The 18813-nt window shown below is 35.6% G+C and overlaps 1 protein-coding gene across 1 annotated transcript; it reads right to left on the reverse strand.

The window, feature by feature from the left end:
- Positions 1-12578: 12578 nt before the first annotated feature.
- On the reverse strand, positions 12579-18629 carry taf5l (TAF5-like RNA polymerase II, p300/CBP-associated factor (PCAF)-associated factor). Its single transcript, XM_041982962.1, has 5 exons — positions 18418-18629; positions 17800-17941; positions 17608-17712; positions 16766-17526; positions 12579-13546 (listed from the first exon to the last, which is right to left on the reverse strand). The coding sequence occupies exons 2-5, from the start codon at positions 17936-17938 to the stop codon at positions 12749-12751; spliced, it is 1803 nt and encodes a 600-aa protein (XP_041838896.1). The 5' UTR covers positions 17939-17941; positions 18418-18629; the 3' UTR covers positions 12579-12748.
- Between the last annotated feature and the right edge of the window lie 184 nt (positions 18630-18813).

The following is an 18813-nucleotide window of genomic DNA, read 5'->3' on the forward strand; positions in this document are numbered from 1 at the left end:
ACTTCGTTACTTTTACTTTGTCCAGGCAGAGCCACTGCATTAAACTATTTAATGGTCGGTCATGAGGCCATGTTTTTATTAACCCTTTAAGACCAACGTGAGGTGTGCTGGTAATCCCAGGAGTTGGTTAAAGGGGTTGTGGTAATAGGTGCATAAGACTTCAAAAGAGTCTTTGTTTTTGTTGAAATGCCACCAGAAGTATCCTGCTGCAACATGAACTGTTAAAAGCAGTTCATGTTGCAATTGTAAGATATAATAGAGAGATGGTTAAAGAATAGTGTTAACCTGTGCTATTTGAAAATGTTTCTGATTCACATTGTTGAGCTGAACAGAGAAAAGACGGCGTCTCTTGTAAAAACAGGGCAATCCACTTCTAAACAGCCTTTAATAAGTGGTCGTATGGCAGTATATGAGCTGGGATGGCCTGGGTGAGAGTATGACTACTGGCCTGACATTTTGTCCCGGTCTGGACCTGCCTATCAGCAAAAAAAACAAAACAACATCCTACCAGCATTATTTTTGCTACCACCATGCTTCACTGTGGGGGGTATTTCTGGAATGATGAAATGTATTTGTGTCAGACATACTGTTTTCCTTGATGGCAAGAAAGTGTCCTACTTGTTGCTGTTAATTATTACTGTCCTCTCAGAATGCAGAAACATTTCTTCAATAATTCACCAGTGTAATTTCTAAATCAAAAAAAGTCTATTACCATCTGTGTTTCTGGCCATTGTTTCTCTGCCAGTTCCTCTAAAGCAGGAGTGCCCAACCAGTCGATCGCGATCTACTGGTAGACCGCGGACTGATCCCAAGTCGACCGCAAGGAGTGTGGGGGAAAAAATAAAAAAATATATATTTATATATATTTTTTGTGTGTGTGTGTGTGTGTGTTTGTATGTGTGTGGAGTTTATATAAATATAAAATGTCGTCTACAACCTGTTATAAGTCATGTCCACAATTTTTTTTTTAGAGAAAAAAATAGGTCACGTTTAGTTTGTAATGCGTGACAGGAAGTTAGCTAGCTGCTTGCGATCAAACCGCTTACCACTCCATAACGTTAATATGGCTGAGGCGAAGCGAACCAAAACCTACCATTTTCACCCTGAATGGGAGGAGGATTATTTTTTTGTTTATTCTCATTCAAAGCCAGTTTGTTTGATTTGTAATGCAACAGTGGCGCTGGCAAAGAAAGGAAATCTGGAGCGACATTTTAAAACTGTACACGGGAGCTACGACAGGGATTTCCCTGCAAAAACGCCTTTACGCACCACAAAAGTGCGGGATTTGAAAGCACAGCTTGCAGCACGGCAGTCAATTTTCACAAAACCGAAGACTCAGGGTAAGGCTGCAACTATTGCTTCCTATCGTGTCTGTCGCGTCCTTGCTAAACATAAAAAGCCATTTAAAGACGGCGAAGTTGTGAAAGAAGCCTTTCTCGAAGCAGCGGATAGTCTTTTTTGACAACTTTAAAAATAAAATAGAGATCGTGAAGGCCATTAAAGAAGTGCAACTCTCCCGCAACACCACTACAAAACGGTGTGAGGGAATTGCTGTGGATGTGAAGGAGCAGCTGAGCAGGGATATTGACGCATGTGAGTGTTTTTCCCTCCAATTTGACGAATCAACAGATATTGTGGACGTGGCACAATTGTGCATTTTCATCAGAATGGTCTTTGAAGACATGAGTGCCAAGGAAGAGCTACTAACCATTTTGCCATTAAAAGGACACACCAGAGGGGAGGATATTTTTAACGCTTTCATGGGATTTGTTAGCGAGACAAAACTGCCGCTGTTCAAGCTGATCTCCATCACAACTGATGGGGCGCCTGCAATGATAGGGCGCACCAATGGGTTCATTGCACTGTGCAAAGAAAGTGAATCTTTCCCAGATATCCTGAATTATCATTGTATAATTCACCAGCAAGCCTTGTGTGGAAAAATTTTAAACATGAAAGAAGTGATGGACATTGCAATGAAGATAGTCTGTTCGGTTCGGGCCAGGAGTCTGCAGAGAAGGCTTTTCCGTTCTCACTTGGAGGAGAATGATGCTGAGCACACAGACTTGCTGCTTCACACGGATGTTAGGTGGTTAAGCAGAGGTAAATTTTTGGCCAGATTTATGGAACTGTTGCCAGAAATCAAGGACTTCCTGAAGCTTTCAAAACATGTGGATTACCATGCAAAGCTAGACGACCACCAGTGGCTTTTAGATTTATCTTTCCTCACTGATCTCACTGGCGAGCTCAATGAGTTGAATTTAGAGCTGCAGGGTAAGGATAAAGATGTAATCAACATGATAAGTACAGTGAAGACATTCAAAAGCAAGCTACAGCTAATGTCAAGCAGGCTGCAGCATGGTAACCTGAGCAACTTCCCTCACATGCAAGCAGAACTACAACGGCAAGGTAAAGACGTGACACAGCTTTACAGTGCACGTTATGAGGTGCATGTTCAGAGTATCTTGTCAGAATTTGAGAAGCGGTTTACTGACTTTGCATCCATCGAGCCTGTAGCCAGCTACATGTTATATCCATTCGGTGCAAGTATTGATGTTGGTGACATTGCTGCCAAACTCAAATCACTTTTTGACTTGGAAAGTTCCACTCTTGAGGATGAGATCCTGACACTACAAAATGACATTGAGATCAAAGCAAGATCAACATCCACTCACTCTGGAGAGCATGCTGTGTTCTGGAAACTAATAGTGGAGGAAAAGTATCCCAATCTGAGAAGATGTGCCTTGAACCTGACAGCTCTTTTTGGATCAACCTATTTGTGTGAGTCTGCTTTCTCGCACATGAAAATCATCAAATCTAAGTACAGATCAACAATGACTGATGACCACCTAGCAGCCTGCCTACGCCTTGCAACCAGCTCCTACACTCCTGACTATGAGAAGCTAGCCTCCTCCTCCCAGTGCCAGGTCTCCCACTAAGGTAGGAATGGGTTTCCTTTTTGCAAACTCAGATATCTATGCTCTGTATCTGGGTTATTTTTCCGTTTGTTATGGTCAGTTATGGCTGCTCTTGCAGATTGTTGTTGGTGTGTGTGTATAAGAGAGAGAGAGAGAGAGGGAGAGAGGAGCAGAGAAGCAGCTCTGTGCTCCACAAACTGGTAACTGTGTCTGAGGAATTTGTGTGATTGAGAGAGGGAAGGTTAGTAATATAATATGTAGTGGTTATGTGACAAGAAAAAGTGTTGTGAGGTTGGTTACTACGGTCTGTAAACTGTGTGTGTGGGATGCAATGTTGACACTGGTAGCTCTCAGGAGGGTGGCTACTTGAAAAGTAGACCTTGAGTCAAAAAAGGTTGGGCACCCCTGCTCTAAAGAGCATGGAGGTGGAGCTGCAGAAAATATAGATTTGGGGTGATTGTTTTCCATTCCTCTCATGTTTCAGGTACTCTGATGGGTGATCCAGTGGTGATGGTGAGCCTGTACCCTGAGTTCCCCCAGTCTGTGATGTCCTCACTCGCCTCATGTGGGGAGTTTGTGTTCTCATTGGATGGATGGGGAAGTATGGACGATCCCATGAATAACAGCAAGCAGGAAGAAACTTGCATCAGCAGTGCAAGGGTATTCAACAAGTGTAAACTCAGTCATAGAAACACTCATATCTGTCTCAGCAAATTATCATGACTTTTTTTATGTAATAAAGCCACATGCAAGAAAACAGTCGGACTTGCGTGCATTATTAGATCACACAACAAGATCTAAATCAAGTTTGTGTGTAGTTTATTTTTGTTTTGCTTGATACCTCTTTAAACAGTCAAGAGTTACGAGTAGAGCATTTAACAATTTAGCTAGCTATACATGCTAGTTAGCTAGCATGACGGCTTTCTCTAAATATATACGTGTATATTTAGCTGAAACATGCACTGTGCGCTTCCATCTTTTAGCCACTCTGCTCACACAACTTACCACCGATGTTCCTACGAAATTCATCAGTTTTCTCATCTGTTGTGTTTAGTTGTGATTTATATTAAGTTTTATAGAAATCTATAAAAGTGTTATTTATTAATTCTTTTGTTTTGATTTGTTTTCTTTGTTTTTTAAACAATAAAATAAATAAAGTGTTATTTATTAATTGTTTTGTTTTGTTTGTTTTTTAAACAATAAAATAAATAAAAGTGTTATTTATTAATTCTTTTGTTTTGTTTTTGTTTTGCTTGTTTTTTAAACAATAAAATAAATAAAGTGTTATTTATTAATTGTTTTGTTTTTGTTTTGTTTGTTTTTTAAACAATAAAATAAATTTGGTGTTATTTATTAATTCTTTTGTTTTGTTTTTATTTTGTTTGTTTTTTAAACAATAAAATAAATAAATAATAGTGTTATTTATTAATTCTTTTGTTTTGTTTTTGTTTTGTTTGTTTTTTAAACAATAAAATAAATTTGGTGTTATTTATTAATTCTTTTGTTTTGTTTTTATTTTGTTTGTTTTTTAAACAATAAAATAAATAAATAATAGTGTTATTTATTAATTCTTTTGTTTTGTTTTTGTTTTGTTTGTTTTTTAAACAATAAAATAAATTAAGTGTTACTTATTAATTTTTTTTGTTTTGTCTTTATTTTGTTTGTTTTTTTAACAATAAAATAAATAAAAGTGTTATTTATTAATTGTTTTGTTTTGTTTTTATTTCATTTGTTTTTTAAACAATAAAATAAATAAAGTGTTATTTATTAATTGTTTTGTTTTCTTTTTGTTTTGTTTGTTTTTTAACCAACAAAATAAATAAAAGTGTTATTTATTAATTCTTTTGTTTTGTGTATTATTTTGTTTATTTTTAAACAATAAAATAAATAAAAGTGTTATTCATTAATTCTTTTGTTTTGTTTTTATTTTGTTTGTTTTTTTAACAATGAAATAAATAAAAGTGTTATTTATTAATTCTTTTGTTTTTTCTTTATTTTGTTTGTTTTTTAAACAATAAAATAAATAAATGAAAGTGTTATTTATTAATTCTTTTGTTTTGTTTCTGTTTTGTTTGTTTTTTAAACAATAAAATAAATAAAGTGTTATTTATTTATTGTTTTGTTTTGTTTTTGTTTTGTTTATTTTTTAAACAATAAAATAAATAAAAGTGCTATTTATTAATTCTTTTGTTTTTTTTAAACAATAAAATAAATAAAAGTGTTATTTATTAATTCTTTTGTTTTGTCTTTATTTTGTCTGTTTTTTAAACAATAAAATAAATAAATAAAAGTGTTATTTATTAATTCTTTTGTTTTGTTTCAGTTTTGTTTGTTTTTTAAACAATAAAATAAATAAAAGTGTTATTTATTAATTGTTTCGTTTTGTTTTTATTTTGTTTGTTTTTTAAACAATAAAATAAATAAAGTGTTATTTATTTATTGTTTTGTTTTTATTTTGTTTGTTATTTAAACAATAAAATAAATAAAAGTGCTATTTATTAATTCTTTTGTTTTTTTTAAACAATAAAATAAATAAAAGTGTCATTTATTAATTCTTTTCTTTTGTTTTTGTTTTGTTTGTTTTTTAAACAATAAAATAAATAAAGCTTTATTTATTAATTCTTTTGTTTTGTTTTTATTTTCTTTGTTATTTAAACAATAAAATAAATAAATAAAGTGTTATTTATTAATTCTTTTGTTTTGTTTTTGTTTTGTTTGTTTTTTAAACAATAAAATAAATTAAGTGTTATTTATAAATTCTTTTGTTTTGTTTTTATTTTGTTTGTTTTTTAAACAATAAAATAAATAAATAAAAGTGTTATTTATTAATTATTTTGTTTTGTCTTGTTTTGTTTGTTTTTTAAACAATAAAATAAATAAAAGTGTTATTTATTAATTGTTTTGTTTTGTTTTTGTTTTGTTTGTTTTTTAAACAATAAAATAAATAAAAGTGTTATTTATTAATTCTTTTGTTTTGTTTTTATTTTCTTTGTTTTTTAAACAATAAAATAAATAAAAGTGTTATTTATTAATTCTTTTGTTTTGTTTTTGTTTTCTTTGTTTTTTAAACAATAAAATAAATTTAGTGTTATTTATTAATTCTTTTGTTTTGTTTTTATTTTGTTTGTTTTTTAAACAATAAAATAAATAAATAATAGTGTTATTTATTAATTCTTTTGTTTTGTTTGTGTTTTGTTTGTTTTTTAAACAATAAAATAAATAAAGCTTTATTTATTAATTCTTTTGTTTTGTTTTTATTTTCTTTGTTTTTTAAACAATAAAATAAATAAATAAAAGTGTTATTTATTAATTGTTTCGTTTTGTCTTTATTTTGTTTGTTTTTTAAACAATAAAATAAATAAAGTGTTATTTATTTATTGTTTTGTTTTGTTTTTGTTTTGTTTGTTTTTTAAACAATAAAATAAATAAAAGTGCTATTTATTAATTCTTTTGGGTTTTTTTAAACAATAAAATAAATAAAAGTGTCATTTATTAATTCTTTTGTTTTGTTTTTGTTTTGTTTGTTTTTTAAACAATAAAATAAATAAAGCTTTATTTATTAATTGTTTTGTTTTGTTTTTATTTTCTTTGTTTTTTAAACAATAAAATAAATAAAGTGTTATTTATTAATTATTTTGTTTTGTCTTGTTTTGTTTGTTTTTTTAACAATAAAATAAATAAAAGTGTTATTTATTAATTGTTTCGTTTTGTTTTTATTTGGTTTGTTTTTTCAAACAATAAAATAAATAAAGTGTTATTTATTAATTGTTTTGTTTTGTTTTTGTTTTGTTTGTTTTTTAAACAATGAAATAAATAAAAGTGTTATTTATTAATTCTTTTGTTTTGTTTTTATTTCCTTTGTTTTTTAAACAATAAAATAAATAAAAGTGTTATTTATTAATTCTTTTGTTTTGTTTTTGTTTTGTTTGTTTTTTAAACAATAAAATAAATTTAGTGTTATTTATTAATTCTTTTGGTTTGTTTTTATTTTGTTTGTTTTTTAAACAATAAAATCCATAAATAATAGTGTTATTTATTAATTCTTTTGTTTTGTTTTTGTTTTGTTTGTTTTTTTAAACAATAAAATAAATAAAGCTTTATTTATTAATTCTTTTGTTTTGTTTTTATTTTCTTTGTTTTTTAAACAATAAAATAAATAAAGTGTTATTTATTAATTCTTTTGTTTTGTTTTTGTTTTGTTTGTTTTTTAAACAATAAAATAAATTAAGTGTTACTTATTAATTTTTTTGTTTTGTCTTTATTTTGTTTGTTTTTTTAACAATAAAATAAATAAAAGTGTTATTTATTAATTGTTTTGTTTTGTTTTTATTTCATTTGTTTTTTAAACAATAAAATAAATAAAAGTATTATTTATTAATTCTTTTGTTTTGTTTATATTTTGTTTGTTTTTTAAACAATAAAATAAATAAAGTGTTATTTATTAATTGTTTTGTTTTCTTTTTGTTTTGTTTGTTTTTTAAACAACAAAATAAATAAAAGTGTTATTTATTAATTCTTTTGTTTTGTGTATTATTTTGTTTGTTTTTAAACAATAAAATAAATAAAATTGTTATTCATTAATTCTTTTGTTTTGTTTTTATTTTGTTTGTTTTTTTAACAATGAAATAAATAAAAGTGTTATTTATTAATTCTTTTGTTTTGTCTTTATTTTGTTTGTTTTTTAAACAATAAAATAAATGAAAGTGTTATTTATTAATTCTTTTGTTTTGTTTTTATTTTCTTTGTTTTTTAAACAATAAAATAAATAAAAGTGTTATTTATTAATTCTTTTGTTTTGTTTTTGTTTTGTTTTTTAAACAATAAAATAAATAAAAGTGTTGTTTATTAATTGTTTTTATTTTTTTTTTTTTTAACAATAAAAAAAATAAAGTGTTATTTATTAATTGTTTTGTTTTGTTTTTGTTTCATTTGTTTTTTAAACAATAAAATAAATAAAAGTGTTATTTGTCTTTTCAGGGTCGTGGCTGATCTTCTGGATCTTTGACAGACTAGATGGTTGTTTTCTCCTTGTTTGTTTTAACTGATCAGCCAGGAACCTTCCAGATTTGGTGCCATGCTCAAAGTTCTCCAAGCGAAGTTTTTGCTCCAATAATTGTGTTTTTTTTATTTTTTTTTATTTTTTTAGCTATTATTTTGTTAAGTTCAAGTTTAGCTTTCTTTATGTGGTTCAGTGTGTGTTCTTCTAGGAAGACATGGTAAGCTCCTCTAAGGAGTTCTAACTCTGAAATCCTAAAAATCTCCTTCTTTTTCTTATGGGAAGAGAAGGAAATTATTTATCCTCTCATTACTGCTTTTCCTGCTTCCCAAAGAACACACACTGAAGGTTCGGGCACATTGTCGTTTTCTAGATATAAGGATCATTCTCTTTTAAAGTAGCTGATAAACTCAGGATCTTTAAGGATCCTATTTTCTTTTTCTTTTTCTTTTTTTTACAAGTGGGCTTGTCACAGAAATCTGAAAAAAGGAAGTTGGTGATACTTTCTACTGAAAACTGTGACTTTGATGGGCATGGTCGTGGCAGCGTGGTGAACTTGGTTAAGATGCCATGACCCCCTTCCCTACGGTCAGCTGACCAGATGTTGCTGCTGGTTCCTGAACCACAAAAGAAAATGAGGTGATGGAGCTTTTTCTGTCGTGGTCCCAAAGCTCTGCTGTGAGCTCCCTTTACACATGATGTCTTTCAATCTTCTTTAAAGCACATTTTTATGCTTCGGCTTTTAACCCAGTGTGACTTTCTTGTCTTCAGACTGTTTTGGTTCCTCTTTGTTTTTAGTGTTTATATGAATTATTTCTGTCTTGTGTTTTACTTGTTGTCGACCATGTGTTGTATTTTAAAGTACTATGTAAATAAATGTGGTTTGGTGGTAAATGAGTGATAGAGAAGAGACGGCTGGTGTGTTACAAGCTGCAAACTTTTACCTGAACATAACATGATGATCACCAGCTATGATGACCCTTTGTATGTAACTGTAGTACTGACCCTGGTACTACTGCTGTAGTACTGACCCTGGTAAAGCTGCTGTAGTACTGACCCTGGTAGAGCTGCTGTAGTACTGACCCTGGTAAAGCTGCTGTAGTACTGACCCTGGTAGAGCTGCTGTAGTACTGACCCTGGTAGAGCTGCTGTAGTACTGACCCTGGTAGAGCTGCTGTAGTACTGACCCCTGGTGACCTATTCAGTTACTTTTAAGGGGTTAATGAAGTGTGTACCGGCTGGAAAACAACAGAGCCTCAAACCGTTTTTTTTTTTTGTTTTTTGTTTTTTTTAAACTGTCAGTGTTGCTGCTCCGTGTTCAGCGTCTACTGACGTTTCCTACGAGTAATTTCTGAGGTTTAAGTGATTAAACGTCCTGTGTTGTTGCTATGGGAAATTCTTGTGGACTAGGTAGGCTGTTCCATTTCACGAACGTTAAGCAGACTTCGAAGTGTGTAGACTACGGAGGACACTCTGTAGCCTACGTAGTCTGCACACTTCGAAGTCTGCAGACCCTGAATTGGGACACACCCGGTGTGGTCACCAGGTCACCTGATTTCTGCAGCTTGTCAGATCACGCTGATATTTGACAGTTTTAATCTGACTACCGATCCGAGCGCTACTGTACACGCTTGGCGACTGCAGCGCCACCTAGTGGCCGTACGGGATTTTCATGGCATTACATTCACGGGCAGGTTTGCATCCATTTCGTGCCGTCTCCCTCGCGGTTGCTGCGCGGCGGGCGCGCCGGGGGGCGGCGGCGCAACAGGCGCATTGGCACCCATCAAAATTTCTTTGAAATTTTCTAGTTCAGTTTATTAACCAAAAGATACCGAAGTAAACACTTGTCTTCTTGCTTTTATCACATGTATCTATGTTGTTATTTTTTGCAACTTGTTCTATTTTTTCATTTTTAATCTATATTGTTTTTGTTTTGTTTAAATTATTTTAATTGTGTCCTTTTGTGTTCTTTTTCTCTTTAAAGTACTTTGGCTGCTCTTGCATTTGTTGAAGTGTTAAATAAAGTTGAGTTGAATATTGTCATGAAATATAAATCTGTTCTTTGTTAATTTTGTTTTTTGTGTTGTTATTTTTGTTTTGTTTTGTTTTTTTTGTTTTTTTTTTGGGGGGGGGGGATATTATTGAAAGAAAACAGTGGCAACTTATGTATATGTGTTTAATAGAGCCATCGTTAAATATGTGGCTAACTATGTGTGAAATATGACCAGGCGTGGGAAGAGAGTGGTGGGGACTGAGGGATTGGCTCTTATAAACAGAACCAGTAGATTCCAGCTGTAGTTTAATTAATTTGTTGATCATTGATCTTTCTGTGTGTTTACGCCACAAAATAATTAATGTTAAGTTAACAGAGAAGCTGCAGGCAGTAAAATATATTGACTGGTTACCCCACAGTAACTTTTATCTTATTTTGGCCACTAAATCAAAATTTCCTGGATATGCCCCTGCTGTAAAATCTCCATACCATCAGAACTGGGCTTTGGGACTTGATACTGACAACAGTCTGGATGTTCCTTCTGCGCTTTACTTCACTTCATCCAACAAAGATCTGGAATACTGATTGGTGTGACCACAGTCCAGCCCTGATAGCAAAAAAATTAAATAAATACGTTTGGCCCAAATGTGGCTTACAGCACACTTGCCAGTGCCATAACTGGGCCAGAAGTGCCAAAAGTGACCTGGAATCGGCTCAAATGCGTCTGTTTTCTGGGAGGTTTCCACTGTGTGTGATGGTTCATCCCAGATGCCTCCAAGTCCAGAGAAGTCGACTCTGGACCAGGTTAATGCAGCATCTTTTCTGCTCAGTAAAGTTTGGGAATGAAACTGTGTGTTAGTTATTTTCTCACACATTTAGGACAAAGTGGAGAGCCCATGTCAGCAGAAGCTTTTGTTCAAATAAACTCTTTATTAAAAGCTGCAGAGTGGAACAAAACATATAAATCTACACCTTTAAAGGACAGGCTGACGGACAGCAGATAGGCCTCTGATTCAGAAACACCATCAGGAGTCAGACGGCGGAGCTAACCTGCAGATCTCCCTGTCCTCACAGTCACTGCTTAGCTTTTCTACTCAACCCTTTAGCACTTGTAATGCCCTTTAACTCAGGAAACTCTCCACAGAGATGCTGCAACTCCTGTAAAGGCAGAAAGAAATCACCTCAGAGGATGTCGTCACTCATGTCCAATGACACTGTAATAAAATAACCGAAAAAATGTAGAAATCTAGAAACTGAAAATGTGAAAATGGTAAATTTGACTTTTACTCAATGCAGCTCATATTCTGTATATTCTGTAGGCTGACTGTCTTTATTCAAGCATATAAAATCAGAGATTTAACCTTAAAGGTAAATTTCCATCAGATATTTTAGCTGTTTGTCTGTCCCTCAACTTCGTCCTGCACCTGCATCTTATTTTTTTATATATCTATCTATATATATTTTCCTTATAGACGGATCCGGCAGTCGTTTTGTGTGTTGTATCTCGTGCCGCCATTACTGAGGTGGCGAGTCCAAATTTCGTATCAGCCGGCATGGACAGCGAAAGACTGTGGTCTACATTAATTTATAAGCGTATCTTATCCAGAGATCTCATGTTTGTTTTTCATGTCAGTCAGACTGTAGAGCCTCAATGTAAGCTAGGACTGATCCAACAAAAACACTGGAACATATAAAAAAACTAATCTGGTTATAAGTTACCAAAAGTTGGTAAAGAAATAGTTTCAAACTTTTGTAAACTGTTATTTTTCTATTTTGACAGATATTTGGCGGTTATAACTAGTTTAGCATAACAAACGTTACCTGCTGCACGTCAAGCTGGACGGCAACATGGAAACGTACAACTGAGAGTCAGGCTGACGACCGTTTTTGTTGCTGGGAAGAAAATCCAGTGTTTCCTCGGCCATGACAGCGTGTCATCCTCCTCTGCTCTCTGATTGGCTGGTGTTCTTCACCGATGCGTACACACCACCACCGCTGCCCCCAGCGGCAGACAGCGGCAGTCTTCACGAAGTAAAGCTGCTTTTCAAACAGACATAAATATGTGCCAGTCCTTTCAGATTTCTTTGACATTAAAAAAATAGTCTGATTCTCATCCGCTCTGCTCAGACATGCACAGAAATGCCACCTCAGCAATGGTGGAGGGTTTTCTGCTGTTTGCCCAGATTAGTCTACAGCTGCACTCTGCATTCAGCACTCAGTGTTTGTTATGAATGAAGTTACATTAAAATATAAAAATGTTTAATTCAAACTACATTACAATGAACTTCTAAAGAGTTCAGATGGTAATTTAATCATTAACAGGAAAAAATTTTGAAGCCATTTTGACAAATAAACTGAACTGTTCATTCTGGAGTCAAATCCTCATCAAGTTGATCAACAGTCTGACTTTAGTTAAACCAATTTATCCCAAAATACTCTGCCACGTTCATTCAGGTTCATATTAAAACAAATTAACTTCACAAACAACCAGTCTGTTCTTAAATCTCAACTCACTTTTTCCCTTTTAAGTTTTTGCTGTTGACGTTTATATTCTGTATTTAACTACCCAAAACAAAAACAATCCACCTCAGACAAACCTGGGAATTATTCTGTTAATTAAACACACTTTGGTCATGTTACGGTTCAGCTGTCAATTAATCTCAGCCTCCTTCTGAAGAGTGAGATGGACATCTTCAGAAAACAAAATGAGCTTTTTTTTTTTTTATTTCTTTTTCATTAACGAGGAAAACATGACTCAGACTCTTGTGCACGTGGTGATTTATACAAACAAAACAAACTATCTCTAAAGAAATGTCTGGAAACAAGTCGAGTTTTTCTTCGCGGTCACTGCTCCGTTTTCTCCTGAGCCGTTCCCGTCACCAGCAGCAGGTTACAGGCCATGAACTGGACGTTGAGCACGTTGCTGGTGTTTCCCGTGTACAATCCCACCAGTTCACCGGACGAGCCATCAGCAGGCGTCCCGCCATGGGCGTTACGGATGTCCCACACCCGGACAGAGTTGTCCATAGAAGACGACGCCACCAGGCTGCTGTCCGGGCTGAAGGACAGACTGGTGACGCTGTCCGTGTGTCCACGCAGGTCTTTGAACAGAGTCCCTGAAGCCAAATCCCAAAGCTTTACGCGCTGATCCTCACCAGCAGACACCAGGTACTTCCCGTTAGGCGAGAAGGCCAGCGATAGCACGGGGCCGCGGTGGCCGGTGAAAAGGCGGACGGACGCCCCCTGCTGGGTGCTCCACAGCCGGACAGTCTTGTCTGTGGAGCCCGTGGCCAGGTAGTTGGAGTTGGGGTGGAATTTGATGCAGTCAACATCTGAAAGGTGTCCTGCGTAGAGACGCAGAGGGTAAGTGCGAGAAAACGTCCAAAGACGAGCCGTTCGGTCGTGTGAGCCGCTGGCAAAGTAAAGACTGCAGGGGCTGACGTCCACGTCCCACACCGGGTAAGCGTGGCCCTGGTAGAGGGTGGTGTTGGTGAAGCTGCCCAGGTCCCAGTATCGGATGGTGGTGTCCTCAGAGCAGGACAGCAGGCCAGAGCTGTCCGTCAGGAAAGCGGTGCGGTAGACGGGGCCGCTGTGACCTCGGAGCGTTTTTATCTCGCTGCCGCAGCCATCCTCTTCATCCACCTGAATACAAACAGGAAGAGATTATTTCCTCCGTTACCACATTCACAAGCTGTTCATTATTATGTCAGTTCATCACCATGACAACACAGAAGAAAAAAATGTTTTGTTCTTATCTAGAGGTAGAAACATCTAAAATTAAAAAGTCCAAAAGTTTACAAATTAAATCAGAGTGAATAAACCAGAGTCCCTATTTTTCAATCATTCGTAGAAACAACTTAAACGTTCGCAAGTACAAAAAATATCCTTAATTATTAACCGTGCAGCAGCCAGTCGTAGCGTTTGTCAGCTGGTAATAAATCCTACGTCCTAAATCACCCACTTCTGCCGTTCAGGGTCATTTACATTCAGGAAAACCCTCAGTTACCCAGATATGGTGACAACTAGGGCCGACCGATAGGGATTCCAATATTTGGCAGAAAAAATTTCCAATAACCGATTAATCGGCATATAAATAAAAAAAAAAATATAATGAATAAATTAACTACATTTTTGTTTCCTTAACGCTTACACCAACAAAAATATGAATTACAGGCAGAACATTTTACTGTTTCACAATATTTTGTCCTTATATGTTTAACTTTACAAAAGAATAATTTCCAAAAACATGCAACAAAGCTTTAAATAACTGGGATATTAAATAACCTTAAAAAAGTTCATCTATAAATTAATTGTATAAATAAATGAACTAATTAAATACATCTTGTTTTGTACTTCTTGCTGATGCAGGTTAAAGGTTAAAGTACTTGTTTAAAAAGAGGTAAATGTTATCAACTGTACTGATTAATTTTATCTTTAGATTTAGGCCATGTGTGCATGCCTCATATAACCAACATGAGTGAAGCTAGCTAAACATTATTTATGTAGCCTTCTGATCCCCTTTAATGTTAAATTACAGTTTCTTTACTCCAATATTTTCTTTGCTATGAAATATATCATGGCATCTATCATATATGAACAGGCCTGTCGCGATAAGCATTAAGTCAGTTAATTGCACAGTAAGAAAAAATAAGCGCTAAACCTCCAATTTCTCACGCTGAAATACACATCAAGAGTAATGCCGGCTAATCGAGAGGTTCGCGAGGATTTCCAGTGGGCCGCGTTACTTTTGGCGTCCCGGCGTGCACGTCAAAAAGACGCAGCGTCGCATCGCAGCAGCGGTTCACTCACTGCGCATAGATCAGTCTGATACGCAGCGATGAGGGAGATAGTTCAGCTTCACCAAGAACAACGGTGCACAGTATTTTTTTTTCTAGTTTTTTTTAATAAAATGTTACTATCTGGCAGTTTTACCGGTTTTCCCTGTCTGAGCCCCATGTTTAATATTTCTTTAATATATGTTTTGAAGGGCAATTTTGTTTACAGAACAGATACTTTATTATCTATCATACTTCTTGTTTTAGCTTGTGTTTGATTTTCACTCATTGTTAATGAGACTGAGAATGAGTTCTATTTATTGTTTTTGTTTTGGTACTTTAAATTTCTTTCAGTTCCAGCGTAAAATGTCCTTTAGAAATGAAAGTTTATTGATCTTTGAAAGGGTGTATTTGCATTATTATGGCATCATCATTATATTAGTTAAATGGTCTCAAAATGACAACATTATCACTTTGCACAATATTATCGCTTATCGCAATAATGCCTGAGAAAATTTATCGCGCCTATATATGAACCAAAATAAAAACCAGATTTGCTTTTCTCAAATGTCAAAATATGTCATCTTTGATAGAGTTTTATTTTATAAATAATGGTCTTTAATGGTCTGGCACTAACTAACACATAGTGAGTCGCTGTTACAGCTGTCACGTCCATCTAGACACAAACGCCGCAAAGACATCATTTTGCAAGACTTCAACACTTAACAACATTTACTGTTTTATGAGAAATTAAGAAAAAAATCTGAGTTTAATCGGCAAAACAACGGCCGATATTGACCATTGTGAAAGGGGCTAATATCGGCCGATTTAATCACATGGAAATCCATCTCAAAGTGATGGAGAAGAGCAAGAGAAATTATGTCTGCGGCATTTGAAGCCAACAAATAAAAAATATGTTTAGTTCTTTCATTCGAGTTCATTTTTATCTAAACTTTTTTTTTATTTCTAGCACAGTTATATAAGTTTAAAGGAGATAAATGTTATTTAACAATCATATGAAATAAAATGACTGTTGAGAGCTTTTTAACTCTGCAGAAAGGAAGGAGAGCAGGAAATGATATCTCTGTCAGAAGTTTAAAAACTAAGTTGTTAAGCTGCTTCATATCAATCTAAAAGAAACACGTTTAACTGTTGTGGTTTTAATCCTGCAAAGTCAATGTGATTAATGTCCACACATTAAAAGTAAGGCTACATGTTAACTTGTACATAAAAGCAAGCATTAAATAAATTATTATTATTAAATAAAACAGCTGGAGGACTTTCTTGCTCCGGTGGATAAGAACTTCATGTCTGTTGGGAAACAGGGGTTGTCTGTCTGCTCTGGTTCAGAGATTTCCTCGTGTCCTCTTGCAGAAGTTTAGAAAAGAACAGTGTAGGCTGGGGACCTTCAGTTACCTCGGGGTGCTCAATCAGCCAAATGCTGCAGCGTCTGCTCCCCTACAGGTCAGTTAGCTTAGCTTTTAGCTTCCCGTTATCGATTTGAAGCTGAGTGCATAAATGTGTCAGGTTTTTCTTTAAGTGACGACAGTCTTTTGCGGTGGCTACTGACAGTTGTTCAGACTCTGATCAATTTGTTGTTAAGTTCTTGGAAGGACGTCTAGAGCTCAGAGAGCAGGGCTGATCTGTGGTCAGCTAGTAGTGCTAATCTCATGTTCGCCAACATGGGCATCGGACTTTTCCCCTCATTTAGTGGATTTTAGTGGTTTATGTGTTAATGCATTTTTAAAAATGTGCATTAATTCCACAGATTAATCTCTTCACTTTAACATGTTAAGTTTAACAGCACTAGTTTTTTCACATTGGTTTTATAGTATCGGAGCACTTCTATGAATACCGAGTACAAGTGCATGCACACGATACCCAATACTGGTACTAGTATCAGTGCATCCCTAACACCTACACTGTACACTTAATTTTTTTCTACCAGAAAACAAATCTTTGTCTACTCTGACATTGATTTTTACCACAACAGAGTTAAAGCATCAACAGCTCAGCCAACAGCAGCAGCAGCTCATATTTTATCATCCACATGGCAGAAGTATATTCAGAGCTCAAGTTTACTCACTTCCTCCTCCAATACGTCACATGCCAAGTGGATGCGTGACACGTCAGCCTGATGGGATCTGGCCTTCAGCTTTCTGGCTCGGAGGCTCCACAGCTTCACTGTAGAGCTGTCGAAACCCGCCGCCAGCAGCCGGCTGTCAGCCGACACTTCCGCAGTGTTCAGCATCTGCTCCGTATGATGGAAAGCATAAAAACAAATGGTGGTGAGCGAAGGGGGGCCTTCACGGACCTTCTTGATGCAATCCTGCAGAGCCTCCAAGGCTGCCTCGCTCTGCGGGATCCCTGCAGGAACCTCCAACCCTTGACCGCCCTCTGCTCCATCCACTCCCACCCAGGAGGAAGTGGAGTTTGGGGCAGTTGTCGAACCACCGGCAACTCCGTATAGCTGGTAGTCTGTACGTCTCGAGGCGGTGACCTCCACCTGAAGGTGTGTACTAAGGGCTCTACAGAGGGCACTGTTGTCCTCACTCTGCAGGTAACGTAGCAGGTAGCTAAAGGCCGGCTCTGTCAGGTGAACCACATACTTGTGCTCCAGGAAAGCTCTCAACTTGGGGTTGGCTACAATGTCCTGTGCAGTTAGAACATGCCGGAGCTGCTCTATGACAGCACGCTGTTCATTGTCCTGAAGAAAGGTGTCATGGAAACGACTGTAAAAGCCATCTACTGCCCCCTTCAAGCCACAGCGCACCATATCCAGGTGGAGGTACACAAAGACAGGATAGAGGATGCTGCTGACCTCTTGGGCCCAGGAAATTTCTGCTTCTGTTGATAAAATAAAGAATTTTGAGAGTTTTGTAATAAAACATGTGGTGGATGCTTCTTTGGTAAATTTGATGTGCCTACCTGAGAGAAAGCAGCGCAGCCTGGAGTACTGTGTCTCATACTGCTGTGGGTCAGACTGACAGGGTGCAGCAGAGACCACGTTGTTAGAGCCTGACTCTGTTTGAACTGCTCAGAGAGGAGAAATACTCTGCTTTAATTGGGGGCCCCTATGGTGTTTTGGTGGCTAGAACACCATCGCCTTCACTATCTTACCTGTCAAGTTTGCGGCCATCTCTTCAGCTGACTGGAAGAGCCTGGCTCCTTTTAGGGAGCTGTCGGTGTCCACATACTGCCGCCTCTTAAGGTACTGAGCCACAGCATACTGGATCTGCTCAGTGCGAACCCGTTTCATGACCTGAGCACAAACCATACCTTTATCACACACCTGACTAGCTTTAATACACAAGTCACATATGCTTCCCCTCATCTTTTATCCTGCAAACTATAGTAAATAATCTGAAGCACGTTTTCAAATTGGAAAGACAGCAGTTACATAACACTGATTATCTTTCTAACCTTACAGTGAACCTCCGTGAGCACAGCATCTTTCTGGTACCTAATTACCTAACAAGACTAAGCTAGTTTCGCCTGCAAATGCCTTACAAAAACTGACACGGTAAATGTAAATGTGATCCTGGTCTTATCTGTAAGGCCAGAACATCTGGAGCTGTGGGTGAATCCAGAGTAAAGCTGTCAAATTTCCACAAAGGAGCTGGATACCTGCATCCAGCTAAAGGGCTAACTTAGCACTAGCAGCAGGCCTAGCAGCTCCAAACTTTTAGCGTGATTAGATCATATCTGTAATACCACCGGTCAAAACCCGCTACTCACTGCATAGCGTGTTGTTCCTTCAGTTGGTGTTTTTCAGTCAGCCGAGTTTTAAAGCTTTCCACTGTACAACTGAAACTATTCCGATAGTTTTTCTTGCAGCTCCACGGAGGTTGACTGTCCGCGTTAAGATTTGTTAGCTGACTAGCTCACACTCTCAGTTTTGATAAGCCACCGTGATCTACTACTTCTGCCTGGATACAAGGCTGTCGATGACAGATTTTAGGATCTTTCTTTCTTTTTTTTTCTTTTTTTTCTTTCTTTTTCTTTCTTTCTTTCTTTCTTTCTTTCTTTCTTTCTTTCTTTCTTTCTTTCTTTCTTTCTTTCTTTCTTTCTTTATTTATTTGTACAAGCACTATCAAAAATTAGGAACATTTGACTTTTTGTATGATGTAAAAA

The sequence above is a fragment of the Melanotaenia boesemani genome, chromosome 4, assembly GCF_017639745.1.
Source record: "Melanotaenia boesemani isolate fMelBoe1 chromosome 4, fMelBoe1.pri, whole genome shotgun sequence".
In the NCBI taxonomy this organism is placed as follows: domain Eukaryota; kingdom Metazoa; phylum Chordata; class Actinopteri; order Atheriniformes; family Melanotaeniidae; genus Melanotaenia; species Melanotaenia boesemani.